The sequence below is a fragment of the Schistocerca serialis genome, chromosome 9, assembly GCF_023864345.2.
Source record: "Schistocerca serialis cubense isolate TAMUIC-IGC-003099 chromosome 9, iqSchSeri2.2, whole genome shotgun sequence".
Taxonomy (NCBI): domain Eukaryota; kingdom Metazoa; phylum Arthropoda; class Insecta; order Orthoptera; family Acrididae; genus Schistocerca; species Schistocerca serialis.
In genome coordinates, this window is record NC_064646.1 from 497574931 (window position 1) to 497591015 (window position 16085).

At 38.4% G+C, this 16085-nt stretch overlaps 1 protein-coding gene across 2 annotated transcripts in view; it reads right to left on the reverse strand.

Moving 5' to 3' along the window:
• Positions 1-16085, reverse strand: part of LOC126418880 (D-xylose transporter) — a 346281-nt gene that overhangs the window by 22213 nt on the left and 307983 nt on the right. For both annotated transcript variants that reach the window (XM_050085881.1, XM_050085880.1), the window contains exons 4-5: positions 14008-14118; positions 13741-13903 (exon numbers count right to left, since the gene is read on the reverse strand). In XM_050085881.1, the coding sequence (XP_049941838.1) occupies positions 13741-13903; positions 14008-14118 (274 nt within the window). The remainder of the gene's footprint in view (positions 1-13740; positions 13904-14007; positions 14119-16085) is intronic.

Sequence of the window (16085 nt, forward strand, 5' to 3'; positions counted from 1 at the left end):
AGAGATATGTACAAAGCAGCTGAATGCTTGTGTGTGCTGTATCACTTAAAATTGATATGTTTGTAATGCACAAGTGTAAATGAGAGAAATATGGTATGTACATTTTCATGGCAGTTGCTCAGGTTGCTCATGTCATCCAATCACAGAACAAGATTAGTGTCATCATGGAAACATCACTATTCTGTCACACAAACTCACAAATACCGCAGTTTGAGTGCACAACACATTAAACATCTGAAGTTTAGATGTGAAAATACCAGAAACTATAAGCATGCAATGAAGATAACATACATTGCATTAAAGATCTCTCCAAAACATTGTAAGGTAACAAGGGATAATATAGAGCTCTTCCAAGTAGTTCATAATTTAAATTTAAAGCACAGCAGCAGAAATAATGTTGGGTTGGTGTACTTCAATCAAAATGTTTCATAGTAGAATTAAGTCATAAAGATATTTAGAACAACTGTAAAGTAAGTCATTATTTTATTACCATTCAGTTTTGATCTTTGTAGTGCCAGACAAGTATTTGTATGTCTCTAATTTCATGCAAAGATGCCATTAAATGAAGGGAGAGGGTGAACCTGTGCCAAAACGTGTTGTTATTCTTAATTATGTAAATCTGATAGCATGTCAGAAATTAGTTCTGATTTTAATTTTCTGTGCTTAACAATCAAATTATGTATTAAATGTAGAGTGAAAATAGTGTAATGCAAAATGGACATGAAAATACTTGTTTTGTATTTTGATGAGTGTCATAGTTCCGTTGCACAGTGTTTTGTTTTTTAATTGCAACAAATTATAAAATTATGTGGTGATAAATGTGTGTAAAATTATATAATGTATTTAGGTTCAAGTATTTAAATCCTATAAAAATTGTACACGAATTGTGGCCATGTTTAGGAATTATTTTGATTAATGTAGTGTGATGTTACCTGACTCAGGACTGGGGATATGAGTAGGAAAATCAGATCTTTGGTTGTTGTCTGTTGTGGTGGTAAATTCGGAGTGGCAAAGTGCCACGAGTGTAAGCATGGATGCCAGTGTATGTGAATAAACTGTGAAGGAACAATGTGAAAGTGTGTAGATGTGAGACAATAAACCATGTGTATGAATTGCTCTGATTATTATTTATCCAGATTGGATTTGTTTGTGAACTTTAACATGCATGGCCACAAGTTAAAAGTGGTGTTTTTTAAAATATGTTTCAATCTGAACTTGTATAGTGTATCTCATTTTGCACAAGGTTGTTCACTGCTGTTCAAAGGCTAGCCAATATATGACTCAGTATTAGGGGTGCAAATGCAACCGTTCACTACCAACCCCCTTCGCAGATGGGCCACGTGAAAAATAGGTAGTGAATGAGCCCGAGTACAGTTGCAAAATACCTTTTAATATAGATTTTATCTTGGAGTTAGCTTTTGATGTTATTCAGTAGTTGATTATGAAATGGAAATATTTGGCTGGAGTGTGATATTGTCCCCTCCCCCCTGCTTGCTGAAATCTAAATCTTGATTGTAGTGATGGACTGATCTGTAATTTAGCATGAGGTCTAGGTTAGTTCCAATCAATAAATCTCACAGCCTTCCCCAGTATGGAAACAACGAGCCATGCCTGATTTTGTCTGTCAACAGCACTAAAAATTTTGCCTCCTGAAGATAGGTACTTCAAGAATTTTCTCTCATTATATATACATTATGATTACTTATAGTCTTCATCACAGCAGCTGACAAACATCCAAGCTACTGTAATCTTCCTTATGACCATTTGATATTGCCATCTTTAACAATTAGGCCTTTTGGTCTGAGCCAACTCAGAATTCCCTATTAGGTTATATGCATTACAACTTCAGTTATCATATTATTAGACATATGTCAGACATGGTCTTTCTAATTCAGTCTATGTTTTTGAGCTACAGATGTAATGTGCTCTACATTTAGTTATTGTCTAATGTCAGTATTTCTTTTATGGTCCAATAATGAATGTCCTGTTACAAAAGAGATGAACCTCATCTCCAATGTTTTGATTTGTTGTAACTGATTTGATGTTAGGTTCAACATTCGCAACTATATAGCAGCAAAGATGAGGCTATTACTTTGTAAAGTTTAATCAATGTTTCTTTCTGTTATTATGTTTCAAGGTATGTTGTACTGTCCACAGGAATGTCTGAATCTGATCAGTGTTGGCTCTACATCATCTGATTTGAAAAATTCAGAATTGTGCCCTAGATATTTAAACTCTCTTACTCATTCAATTACTCATCCATATATAACAATTTTGGCTCCTATCGGATTCACTCCTTGACATGTCATCATTTTTTTTGTTTTATCTGAGTGTTCTCAATCTACATTTAATGGCAATTTGAGTTGACTTATGTACTGCTATTATCAGCCAGTATTATTGTCCTGTGATAATAATGTATAGCAAATTTGTGCCTAAAAATGATGCAATTAAAGTGGAAGTGGAAAATGATCCAACAAGGACATGGCCCTATGTGACATGTCAAAACCTACCCTGAAACTTTTCACACAGGAAGAATACACCAAAAGAAATGCAGTGCCAAAATTTTATCTGCTAAGACGCACTGCAAGTATTTAAAAAAAGATGTTGAACATTGCCAAATTCACAGCCCGCCAAGTGGCTGTCAAAATATACATCCTTGCTGTAGCGGAAGCAGACAGCACATGAACAACATGGCAGCTATGCACCCTTGATTGACAGCACATTGGTCAACCAGTGTTGCCAAAACAGCTTTTTTTAGCGCTAATTGGGGCTTCTTTGTAGTACCATTTACCTGACAAATGACTGATTTAGCTGGGGTCTGGAAGTATGGCTTTCATTCTTAGATACGGGAAAGCATTAAAATCCATTTGATTAATGGAAAATTATTTGCACTGAATCAAGATTTCAATAAATGCTTTAATATTCCACCAACAAAGCAAACTAAAGCTGTGTTGGTGTGTGTTCCAAGCTCATCAGGATGCACATGTGCAAGATAAAACCCTTAACTACAAAATATAAACAGTTGAGAGCATTACTGGAAATGCTGTTGCAGCATAGCTGACATCAGTAAAGTGTTAAAACTTCACAAAAGTGAAGGAAGCTGTTCTAAAGAAAACTAGCTTTGATTTACACAGGATGAATCAGAAATCATAAGTTTTACAGTTGCAATAGATAATATTATGGTGTAGGAAATAATGTAATATTACAGTACAGATATTGTGAAGTTTGCCCTGTAAATAAATACCACACACATTATTTTTATTGTGAGAAAAAGAAAGTTATGTGAAAGAAACTCATGTGAAGCTGTTTATTTAAACATATTTTTACATCAAAGTATCCTCATTTGTTTTTAGAAAAAATGGGCTGATATTTTATACATATACCACAGAAATAAAATTTTTTCAAAAATAAAACTGCACAATAATATTCTTTGTTTTATTTCAGCTTTTTTCAGGCTTCTTTTTATAGACACATTTAGCTTACTTCATTTTGGAAAGTTGGCTACAGTGTGGTAAACAGATAACCCGGAATAACATGATCATAGTTTGTAAAGCTGATTCAAGTTCCATTGGATAGTTTCATTGACAACTGTTTGCAGTTACTACTCAACTCAGTTCACAACCTCTGCGATATTGCTATGTGCAAACAATGGAGATAAAACTGAATTTCTTTTCTTTGTGTTTTCTTTGTATATCCTTACTAGTAGCATGTCTTTGAGCAGCTTTCAGAGTTCCATAGTAATGTGATATCAAATTAATATTTTCTACTATGCAAAGAGAAAATATGCAATTAAAATCACCCACTTCTGATGACCTACATGCCTCTTATTTATTATTAATGGTTAATTTCTTGAACATTCATTCGAATGATGTTGACATTTAATTAGAAATTGCGGTAACATTAGAAGAAACAGGAAATTGTCAATTCCCTGAATTGTGGTTCAGATGATAATTGTTGTGCTGATTAAAGTCCAGAGCAGTAATGTGACACCTGTACCTTCCACGTCTAAAGGTAATATGAAGAGCAATAGATTTCAGTGACAAAGAATAGGCTATAATTTTTTCGTTAAAGGAACGAGGGAGAAAATGCTTCAAGTTAAGCTGCATGCAAAGCTTGTTTCGTTTTGTACTCTGAACGTGAATTGTATAAATAGAAGAAAGATTTACACACAACAAAATACATGACAACCTGAAACTCATAAAAGTTTGAAAGAAAAACTATGCCAAAGGTATAGAACTGCTTGTGAGAGTCAATGCACTGCTACCTGTACTGAGGGAAATGCACAAGACTGGGCCCTCTGAATTACAAGTGAGATGAGCATTACATGAATAGGGGATGTCATTAATAGGTAGTGCTATCTTGTGCAAGAACTGTGTACAAACTGCATTTCATTATTTTGAGAAAAAAAAGAGGGAGAGAGAGAGAGAGAGAGAGAGAGAGAGAGAGAGAGAGAGAGAGAGAGAGATATGCGTGTGTGGTCGATGAGTGCTATGACACATTTGTACACAACAATGACAGTGATAAGTATCAGTGGATTCCTATTTCTGTAGCTTTATATCTGTCTTCAGGAGGGAAATAGGGACCAAAATTTTAAAAAAGGACTGTTTAGTTGCAAAAATCTTGTAATCAATGTAGCAGACTTTGGAAAAATGGGTGAGAATTATTTTCTATATTGCATCTGAAATGTCCTCTGACCAGTTGCACAAAGTTATTCATAGCTTTTGTTGCATGCTTAGCATGGCCATAATGACACTTATGACTTTAAGAGAATAATGGCAAGACTGTTAATACAGATCAGATTCCATCCAGAATTAATAACGTGCTTAAGCCCAGTGATAAAGAAATACTTTGACAGTGTAAAGTATTTTTCAGAAAATTGTCAGCCAGTATAATTCCTGAACCTCTTTGTCATTTCATGTTTATCAGCAGAACAGTAGTGTTGAACTTCAGTCATCTGTACACTGTCAGTTTGCACCATCAGACTAAACCCAAACTCCATCTGAACAGGTGCTGGAGGCCCTACGGAACTGATGTTTTATGAATTTTATCAAGTATGCCTGTTACTCAGCACAGTATGCAGAACAACAGCCATGTCCATTTCTTTCTCCATCCTAATTCTGTATAGATAGAACTAATAATTACTATGAAGTGCCTGGATGCATTAATTTTTATTTTATCAGGTGGGCCTTGTTTAAGGAAAATGTTTGTTTTCATCATCCAATAGGCACTTAACATTTTTGTGAGTAGTATGGGGAATAAATAAGGAACTGTTTCATTATTAGTACAATACACATTATTAAAAAATTACCATTAAAATTATGCTACAGGAATTATCATAAACTTTTCATGTCAATAAATTAAAGTCTCAGTCAATGGAAGCAGTCATACACTGCCTTGATTCTGTTTTCTCTGCTAGCCACTTGTGTAACAATTACATCTGCAACAATTCATCTATCAATATGAGCTGCAACTTATTCAAAAAATTAATGATTGGAGACATTTTAGATACGACTTAAGTGCTTAAAATTCATGTGTTTGCCCTTTGGACTTAATGGGAGTGACTGTAAATGGGAAATGCATTTATGGTTGCTCCCATCAGCCATCGTGCTAAGTGGAAACTTTGTTTGCTCGTGTAGTATGTTGCCTTGTCCGTGTTTGCTTACTGCAGGTCCGAACACTAGGCAGGAAGGGTTGCACACACAGCTGTTATAAATGGTTCTTTGTGTGCCAAAACTGGCTAAATTTAACATTAAAAAAATACTTCAGTGTACCTTAGCATCCAAAATTTTGATGCTGCATTTCTTTCTGTGTATTTTTACTGTGTAAAAAATTTCAAATTAGGTATCAACAAGTGGGATTGGACCATTCCCTTGTCTCTATTGCATGACTCTAGACTTGTGCCAGGTGTCAAACCATGGAGAAAGTTCTTCAAAAATGTATTAGTAGATGGCACATGGTCTCTGTGCGAAGCTGTGCTTCCCTCAGGAGCTCCAAAATTTTAGAAAATGAGAAATGGTTTTTCATCACTACAGTTTTACTAGTCGAAAATCTAATGCTATATTGAATTATCACAAATAAAACATAATGGCTCAGTGACTTATATGAAGGTGTTTATTTAAACATATTTTTACGTCAGAGTATCCTCATTTGTTTTCAGAAACAATGGGCTGATATTTTATACATATACCGTATATATACATACTGTTTATAATGCTTCAATATTGATGGCTCTTAGAATAAAATATTTTTTTTCTGCTATTTTGTCAAAAACTGTCATTTTAGACCATACTGTGTATAAAATACAAGTTGCTTCTTGCAAAGAAAGAAACAGCAGTTAGCCACTGTTAATAATGTTATTTATTTGTAACGCCATAACCGGTTTTGAACTGGCAGGTTCATCTTCATACGGCTGTTGACGTTAACATTTTTTGTTGGAAAAAATAAATGTAATGTAGATGTAAACAGCCATCTGAATATGAATCTGTAGCCTTATTAATGATGGCTGGTTACAGTTTACTTCTTTGCTAGGTTTTTGGATAGAAGTCAATTATGTACAAGCAGAGATACATTGGTTTTTCAGTCTCCTGACAAATTCCAAATTGGCACTTAGTATGGTCCCTATTTCCCTCTTCCATTATTTCAGTATCCCTTTATTTTGCACCTACACAATGGATTTTTGGTTTGAAGGTAGCTATATTATGTATTATTATACGTCTATACAGAGGCGATGTTCTTGAGGACAACATTATGGAAATGGAAGAGGATGTAGATGAAGATGAAATGAGAGATACGATACTGCATGAAGAGTTCGACAGAGCACTGAAAGACCTGAGTCAAAACAAAGCCCTGGTAGTAGACAACATCCCATTAGAACTACTGATAGCCTTGGGAGAGCCAGTCCTGACAAAACTCTACCATCTGGTGAGCAAGATGTATGAGACAGACGAAATTACCTCAGACTTGAATATAATAATTCCAATCCCAAAGATAGCAGGTGTTGACAGATGTGAAAATTACCGAACTATCAGTTTAATAAGTCACAGCTGCAAAATACTAACGCGAATTCTTTACAGACGAATGGAAAACCTGGTAGAAGCCGACCTCGGGGAAGATCAGTTTGGATCCCATAGAAATGTTGGAACACGTGAGGCAATACTGATCCTACGACTTATTTTAGAAGATAGGTTAAGAAAAGGCAAACCTACATTTCTAGCATTTGTAGACTTGGAGAAAGCTTTTGACAATGTTGACTGGAATACTCTCTTTCAAATTCTGAAGGTGGCAGGGGTAAAATACAGGAAGCGAAAGGCTATTTACAATTTGTAAAGAAAGCAGATGGCAGTTATAAGAGTCGAGGGACATGAAAGGGGAGCAGTGGTTGGGAAGGGAGTGAGACAGGGTTGTAGCCTCTCCCTGATGCTATTCGACCTGTATATTGAGCAAGCAGTAAAGGAAACAAAAGAAACGTTCGGAGTAGGTATTAAAATCCATGGAGAAGAAATAAAAACTTTGATGTTCGCCGATGACATTGTAATTCTGTCAGAGACAGCAAATGACTTGGAAGAGCAGTTGAACGGAATGGACAGTGTCTTGAAAGGAGGGTATAAGATGAACATCAACAAAAGCAAAATGAGGATAATGGAATGTAGTTGAATTAAGTCAGGCAATGCCGAGGGAATTAGATTAGGAAATGAGACACTGAAAGTAGTAAAGGAGTTTTGCTATTTGGGGAGCAAAATAACTGATGATGGTCACAGTAGAGAGGATATAAAATATAGACTGGCAATGGCAAGGAAAGCGTTTCTGAAGAAGAGAAATTTGTTAACATGGAGTATTGATTTAAGTGTCAGGAAGTCGTTTCTGAAAGTATTTGTATGGAGTGTAGCCATGTATGGAAGTGAAACATGAACAATAAATACACTCCTGGAAATTGAAATAAGAACACCGTGAATTCATTGTCCCAGGAAGGGGAAACTTTATTGACACATTCCTGGGGTCAGATACATCACATGATCACACTGACAGAACCACAGGCACATAGACACAGGCAACAGAGCATGCACAATGTCGGCACTAGTACAGTGTATATCCACCTTTCGCAGCAATGCAGGCTGCTATTCTCCCATGGAGACGATCGTAGAGATGCTGGATGTAGTCCTGTGGAACAGCTTGCCATGCCATTTCCACCTGGCGCCTCAGTTGGACCAGCGTTCGTGCTGGACATGCAGACCGCGTGAGACGACGCTTCATCCAGTCCCAAACATGCTCAATGGGGGACAGATCCGGAGATCTTGCTGGCCAGGGTAGTTGACTTACACCTTCTAGAGCACGTTGGGTGGCACGGGATACATGCGGATGTGCATTGTCCTGTTGGAACAGCAAGTTCCCTTGCCGGTCTAGGAATGGTAGAACGATGGGTTCGATGACGGTTTGGATGTACCGTGCACTATTCAGTGTCCCCTCGATGATCACCAGTGGTGTACAGCCAGTGTAGGAGATCGCTCCCCACACCATGATGCCGGGTGTTGGCCCTGTGTGCCTCGGTCGTATGCAGTCCTGATTGTGGCGCTCACCTGCACGGCGACAAACACGCATACGACCATCATTGGCACCAAGGCAGAAGCGACTCTCATCGCTGAAGATGACACGTCTCCATTCGTCCCTCCATTCACGCCTGTCGCGACACCACTGGAGGCGGGCTGCACGATGTTGGGGCGTGAGCGGAAGATGGCCTAACGGTGTGCGGGACCGTAGCCCAGCTTCATGGAGACGGTTGCGAATGGTCCTCGCCGATACCCCAGGAGCAACAGTGTCCCTAATTTGCTGGGAAGTGGCGGTGAGGTCCCCTACGGCGTTGCGTAGGATCCTACGGTCTTGGCGTGCATCCGTGCGTCGCTGCGGTCCGGTCCCAGGTTGACGGGCACGTGCACCTTCCGCCGACCACTGGCGGCAACATCGATGGACTGTGGAGACCTCACGCCCCACGTGTTGAGCAATTCGGCGGTACGTCCACCCGGCCTCCCGCATACCCACTATACGCACTCGCTCAAAGTCCGTCAACTGCACATACGGTTCACGTCCACGCTGTCGCGGCATGCTACCAGTGTTAAAGACTGCGATGGAGCTCCGTATGCCACGGCAAACTGGCTGACACTGACGGCGGCAGTGCACAAATGCTGCGCAGCTAGCGCCATTTGACGGCCAACACCGCGGTTCCTGGTGTGTCCGCTGTGCCGTGCGTGTGATCATTGCTTGTACAGCCCTCTCGCAGTGTCCGGAGCAAGTATGGTGGGTCTGACACACCGGTGTCAATGTGTTCTTTTTTCCATTTCCAGGAGTGTAGTTTAGACAAGAAGAGAATAGAAGGTTTCGAAATGTGGTGCTACAGAAGAATGCTGAAGGTTAGATGGGTAGATCACATAACTAATGAGGAGGTATTGAATAGAATTGGGGAGAACAGGAGTTTGTGGCACAACTTGACTAGAAGAAGGGATCGGTTGGTAGGACATGTTCTGAGGCATCAAGGGATCACCAATTTAGTATTGGAGGGCAGCGTGGAGGGTAAAAATCGTAGAGGGAGACCAAGAGATGAATACACTAAACAGATCCAAAAGGATGTAGGCTGCAGTAGGTACTGGGAGATGGAGGAGCTTGCACAGGATAGAGTAGCATGGAGAGCTGCATTAAACTAGTCTCAGGACTGAAGACCACAACAACAACAACATTACATGTTTGTACCGAGCGAGGTGGCGCAGTGGTTAGCACACTGGACTCGCATTCGGGAGGACGACGGTTCAATCCCGTCTCCAGCCATCCTGATTTAGGTTTTCCGTGATTTCCCTAAATCGTTTCAGGCAAATGCCGGGATGGTTCCTTTGAAAGGGCATGGCCAATTTCCTTCCCAATCCTTCCCTAACCCGAGCTTGCGCTCCGTCTCTAATGACCTCGTTGTCGACGGGATGTTAATCACTAACCACCACCACATGTTTGTAGCAGTAAACAAAAATCCAGCGATTTTCCCAGATTCTTTGTAGAAAAATCAAGTAAACTGTTTTAGCAGACTGTTTCAGGAAGCTGAAGTATGGAAATGGCAAATTATACTAGTCAGGTAATATACAGAACCAAAAGAAAATAAGCTATGTACAAAACAAGGCATAAACACAATGTAGTAATTATCTTTTGCTGATGAGAACTGTTGACTCCCAAAGAAATAATAATTCCAAGGTGTATACAGCCAAAGCTAACCCCAGATTTATAATGAAATTAACTGAATACTGACAGCATCTGAGGAAAAAAAGAGCATAATTTACAAACTAGCCATCAAAGCAAGATTGTTGTAGCAGAATGGAATTATGTACAGGAAAGATTGAAAGAACAGTTTATTTTTAAGAAAAATTTTCATCTAGAGGAAAAGACTATGGCATTTTACTGCTGGCAGATTTGTATATCATTTGAGGTGAATGCCTATAATAGGATTTATGTTCACATGATATAGAATAACATGACACATTCTTCACAAATTTTTTATCATTAAATATACTTTACAAAATTTTTACTTGGTCAATGAGCAACTAAACTATACTGCTAAAACTATAGGCACTGTTTCCTATCTCATGCAAACCATAATGCATGTCACACTATAAAAGGTACATCTTTTGTTTGGTTAGAATACTATTGGGGGAAAAAATGCAGATACAACTCGAACAGTCATGCGAGTCATGCATTTGTGATATGTGCTTGCTTTTTATGTGCGTGTGTGTGTGTGTGTGTGTGTGTGTGTGTGTGTGTGTGTGTGCGTGTGTGCGTGTGGGTGCCTCTTATATTGGCTCATAGCTTCAATAGCCTTTTTGTGCTCGGGTCCACAGCTACATTAAATTTCTGTTCCTAACCTGTTTTGGTTCTTGGTGCATTGGACACAATGGATGCTGATTGTGAACAAAGAGTGAGCATTAAGCCTACATTAAGCCTGGGGAAACCCCTAGTGAAATGTGGGCAATGATGAAGCAAGTATATGCAGGTGAGGCACTTTCAAGAAGTCATGTTTTCAGGCACAAAAGGTTTTGTGATGGCTGAGATTCAGTGTAAGATGATCCCCAGCTGGTCGCCCATCTGCAGCACTTACTGATGCAAATGTGGAGTGTGTAAGGCGGTTACTGCAAGAAGACCAACATGTATGTGTGCGTGTGATATCAGAATGATTTAATTTGAATCGTGATGTATGTCATAAGATTTTTTGCAAAGATTTAGAGAAGTGAAAACTTAATGCAAAACTCATCCCTTACGTGCTAACAGATGGACGGAAAGAGGAAAGATGAAGAATTTCTGCTGAACTACTGGATGGAACTAGAGGTGATCCCACATTTCTGTAGCCGGCCGAAGTGGCCGTGCGGTTAAAGGCGCTGCAGTCTGGAACCGCAAGACCGCCTCGGGCATGGATGTTTGTGATGTCCTTAGGTTAGTTAGGTTTAACTAGTTCTAAGTTCTAGGGGACTAATGACCTCAGCAGTTGAGTCCCATAGTGCTCAGAGCCGTTTGAACCCACATTTCTGTCTAAGATTATTGCTTGGGATGAAAGTTGGTGCTACCAGTATGACCCTTACATGAAGTGTCAAAGTGCTGAATGGTGGAGTCATGGACCACCGCATCAAAAAAAAAAAAAAAAAAAGTCTAATGAAATCCTTCAAGAGCTAAGACAATATTGTTCATATTCTTTGATGGTAAAGGGTTAGTTCAACATGAGTATATTCCTCCACATCAAACAGTGAATCAAACTCTTTACATCAAAAACTTGACACATTTGTGACAAACAATTTGACGTTGCTGCCCTGATTTGTGGCATTATTAGGACAGCTTCTTACTGCATGACAATGTGAGGCTTCATACTACTTTATCTGTTACTGAGCATCTGGCCAGGCATTCTGTTATTGCCAGCCCACATCTGCTGTATTTTCCCAACCCCCACTTTGTGATTTTTTTCTCATTTCAGCAAGTGAAAAGTAGCTGAAAGGAAAGCCTCACCACAATATTGCAGATATCCAATGGGCTGTGACAAATTAACTTCCAAGCTATGAAGTTGGAAGTTTCTCTGCTTGCTTACAAGACCTTCAGGAATGTTGGCAACTGTGTATAGATAGCCAAGGGGACTACTTCGTTAGGAGCTATGATCATTATTTTCTAACTTTAATTTTCCATTTTTTTTTAAAATCTGTACTGGAACTTCTCTGATGAAGGGAGTATACTGCCTTAATTTAGTGTGTTGCATGTGTTGGATTGGAGACAAACATGTGGGTTGCATTTTTTTCATTTTAGATATAGAACTTTACATTTGTGATTGTCTGATATCACACTTTTCAGTGTTAGTATGGGATGACATTACATGTTGAACTTTTACACACTGCTGTGTGAAGTACAAAATGCTGACAAATTGAAGTATTAATGTAATTTTTGAGTGCTATAAGTTGTTAATTCACAAGGGAGTAAAATTAGCTAATCATATGTTCATTTGAATTAAAAAAAGCCTCAGGCAGGAATATATCTTTTTTCATGGCAAACCTTCAACCTTGCTTTTTTTTCCTGTACCTTCAAGATTGCACAGGGGCACTTGCGCTATGCTACTGGCTTAGTGTTCCACTTTATTATATGCTGAGTGATGAATGTACACTGAGATAAACCATTTGTGTTCATCCCCAGATTTATTTTCAATAATAACAAAAAAAGGAAATTGTATTCAGTGATCTCATACTTTGCTCTTAGTCTGCCTAAAGAACAATGATATGTGGCAATAGCCTATAAGAATTAGGTACAGTTTTTACACAACAGAAACGTGATATGAAACTGTGTTCTTATATGCCTGCACAACTAAAAATTCTGACAAAATACTTTGCTTCATGAGATATTGCACTTAAAAAAAAAAAAAAAAAAAAAAAAAAAAAAAAAAAAAAAAAAAAAAAAAAAAAAGCCTAAAATTATTTGTGTGTAGTTATTTTATGAAAATGGGAATTCAGTCATTAAATCTGAGAGAGAGCAGCCAAGAGGAGAGAAGGTTTATGTTTTCTGCAAACAGTAAAATCAGTTTCAGTAAAAAAATATTGTCTCCAGTGTTCATCAGTACACCTGATTCTTCCATTTCTCGCACCACTCTTTCCAATTGTGAGGATCCTATATCCTCTCACAAGAGAATGCTGTTATATTTTGTGACTTTTTTGTAAGCTTACTGATTAGCATAACTGCAGAATATGTGTTATATTACTGCAGCTACAACTGGTTTAGCCATGTTCAACTTTTAAGAATAACATTTGCCCTCTCACAATGCTTTCTGATGTAGTAATTGTTTCTTTGTGTACACACTTGACATAGCACTGTGATAGCAGAGAGATTAGTAGAGTTTGTCAATTGCCCTCGCTAATGTGTGCAGTCTAATTATGTGTGCCATGTATGGCTGGAGTTTAAGGTTTCAGTGCGAAGTGATTAATGTAATGTTGTGGCTTGCAGAATGTTGCTAAAATTGAGTGTAGTTAAATTGGTTTTTAAATGAGTAATAACTTCGATAATAAATCATACCGTGTGTGATCCACCATTAACTGTTATCAAATGATTCTTTTATTGTCCAATTCCACAAAGTTACCAGCAAAACTAAGTACATCATTAGATCACTGAGTTGAGGAGGAGAGACACAGCACTGATTAATGTAGCATCATTCAGTAAGGCTCTTATACACTCATTCATCCACACTTCACTTACCAAGTCCCATGCATTCAGTTTCGGCACATATCGTCCCACAGGAAATGCAATACCATAACCACCATAAATGCCCCAGTTGAAAATGGACATCACAAGACCTCTCTTGTCCTCTGGAAAGATGTCTGACAATATTCCAGTGGCCATGGGGTTACAAGCTGATTCCCTATAAAGAAATGATGTCCATGAAGTTTATTTTCATTTATGCTTGACATACCCAAAATACAGAGACAGAATGTGAGTGAAAGTAGGATATATAATATGACTTACCCAGCAGCCATAACCATTCGTAAAATCACCAGTTGCCAGAATTCCTTCACAGCTCCCGTCAAGACAATTGCAATACTGAATATTAAAGTGCATATGGCAAGGCAGCGTACCCTAAAGTATTAGAAAGGAAGGTAAATAAAATATTAGAAATAAAGAAAAGCTGAAAATGTTTTCATAAATTACTCAAAAATTGCACTATGAGACAATTAAAATGTGAACAACAGTCAATATTTTTTGAGACTATTGAAAGATTGTTCATTCATTCATTGTGTTTTGTAAATTCATCATAATGTAGAAGTTTCATGTATATGGAACAAGTCACAGTATGCATTAACAGTAAGAAACTGTAATTAGAAACTAAATCTGTATGGTTTATTAAAATACACTATTTGTACTTCAGTACATTTAACATACTAAAATTAGCAGGAAAACTGGTACTTTAAATAAGCAACTACTTCTTCAGTTATATTAAATATTTATCATTTATATGTATTTTTAGCTTAATACTCATCACATTGATATTTACAAAAGAAAACAGTTATATTACAAAGATGAATGAATATTATTACTTGTTATGTGAATAAAGGTAACACACACACACACACACACACACACACACACACACACACACACACACACACACACACACACACACACACAGAGACAGACACACACAAAAACTGGTTGGCTGTTGACTGTCAAGAGGCTGATAGGGAGACTGGATTATCGAGAGAGAACTGGTAGTTGTTTGGACTGGGTGGAATGCATATGAAGAATTGGAATGTGATATTGCAGGAAGTAAACTTCAACTAAAATTGACTTTTGAATATTAAATGTTATCAGCATATGTATAGATGTGATAAAATAACAGAACTATGTAAATGAAAATTATTTTCACGATATTCCAGAATTTTTCCAATGGTTTCCTTTTTTTTTCACTATTACTAACAAATAAAAAATATCTTGTTGACTAAATTCCCTGTTGATGTTATCTTATACTTTATTAATTTTTTAGAAACCTACTACTTACTAAATAAATTTACTGAATGTTGTTGTCAACATGGAGTTAGCATTGTCAAAATCTGGAACCTATTTCCCAGCAATCTCCTGTCACAAACTATTTACTAATTTTATCATTTTCCTAAAGAAACTGGTAACTGAAGAAAATAAAATATACAGAAACATGGGAGTATTCTGGGTAGTTTGTGAGGTGTGTTAGTTACTGGTTATATTTGCATGTGTTATAATGGGTAAATTTTGGGCAGTTTTTAAAAGTAATTTTGGCTGAATGAAGGATATTTTGTGGTATTTTCCTGTGTTATCGTTATCAAGTGCTTATGAATATTTGCTCATTTTCGATTATCAGAAACTGGGTTTTCAGTTTGACTACTACATACACTCCTGGAAATTGAAATAAGAACACCGTGAATTCATTGTCCCAGGAAGGGGAAACTTTATTGACACATTCTTGGGGTCAGATACATCACATGATCACACTGACAGAACCACAGGCACATAGACACAGGCAACAGAGCATGCACAATGTCGGCACTAGTACAGTGTATATCCACCTTTCGCAGCAATGCAGGCTGCTATTCTCCCATGGAGACGATCGTAGAGATGCTGGATGTAGTCCTGTGGAACGGCTTGCCATGCCATTTCCACCTGGCGCCTCGGTTGGACCAGCGTTCGTGCTGGACGTGCAGACCGCGTGAGACGACGCTTCATCCAGTCCCAAACATGCTCAATGGGGGACAGATCCGGAGATATTGCTGGCCAGGGTAGTTGACTTACACCTTCTAGAGCACGTTGGGTGGCACGGGATACATGCAGACGTGCATTGTCCTGCTGGAACAGCAAGTTCCCTTGCCGGTCTAGGAATGGTAGAACGATGGGTTCAATGATGGTTTGGATGTACCGTGCACTATTCAGTGTCCCCTCGACGATCGCCAGTGGTGTACGGCCAGTGTAGGAGATCGCTCCCCACACCATGATGCCGGGTGTTGGCCCTGTGTGCCTCGGTCGTATGCAGTCCTGATTGTGGCGCTCACCTGCACGGTGCCAAACACGCATACGAC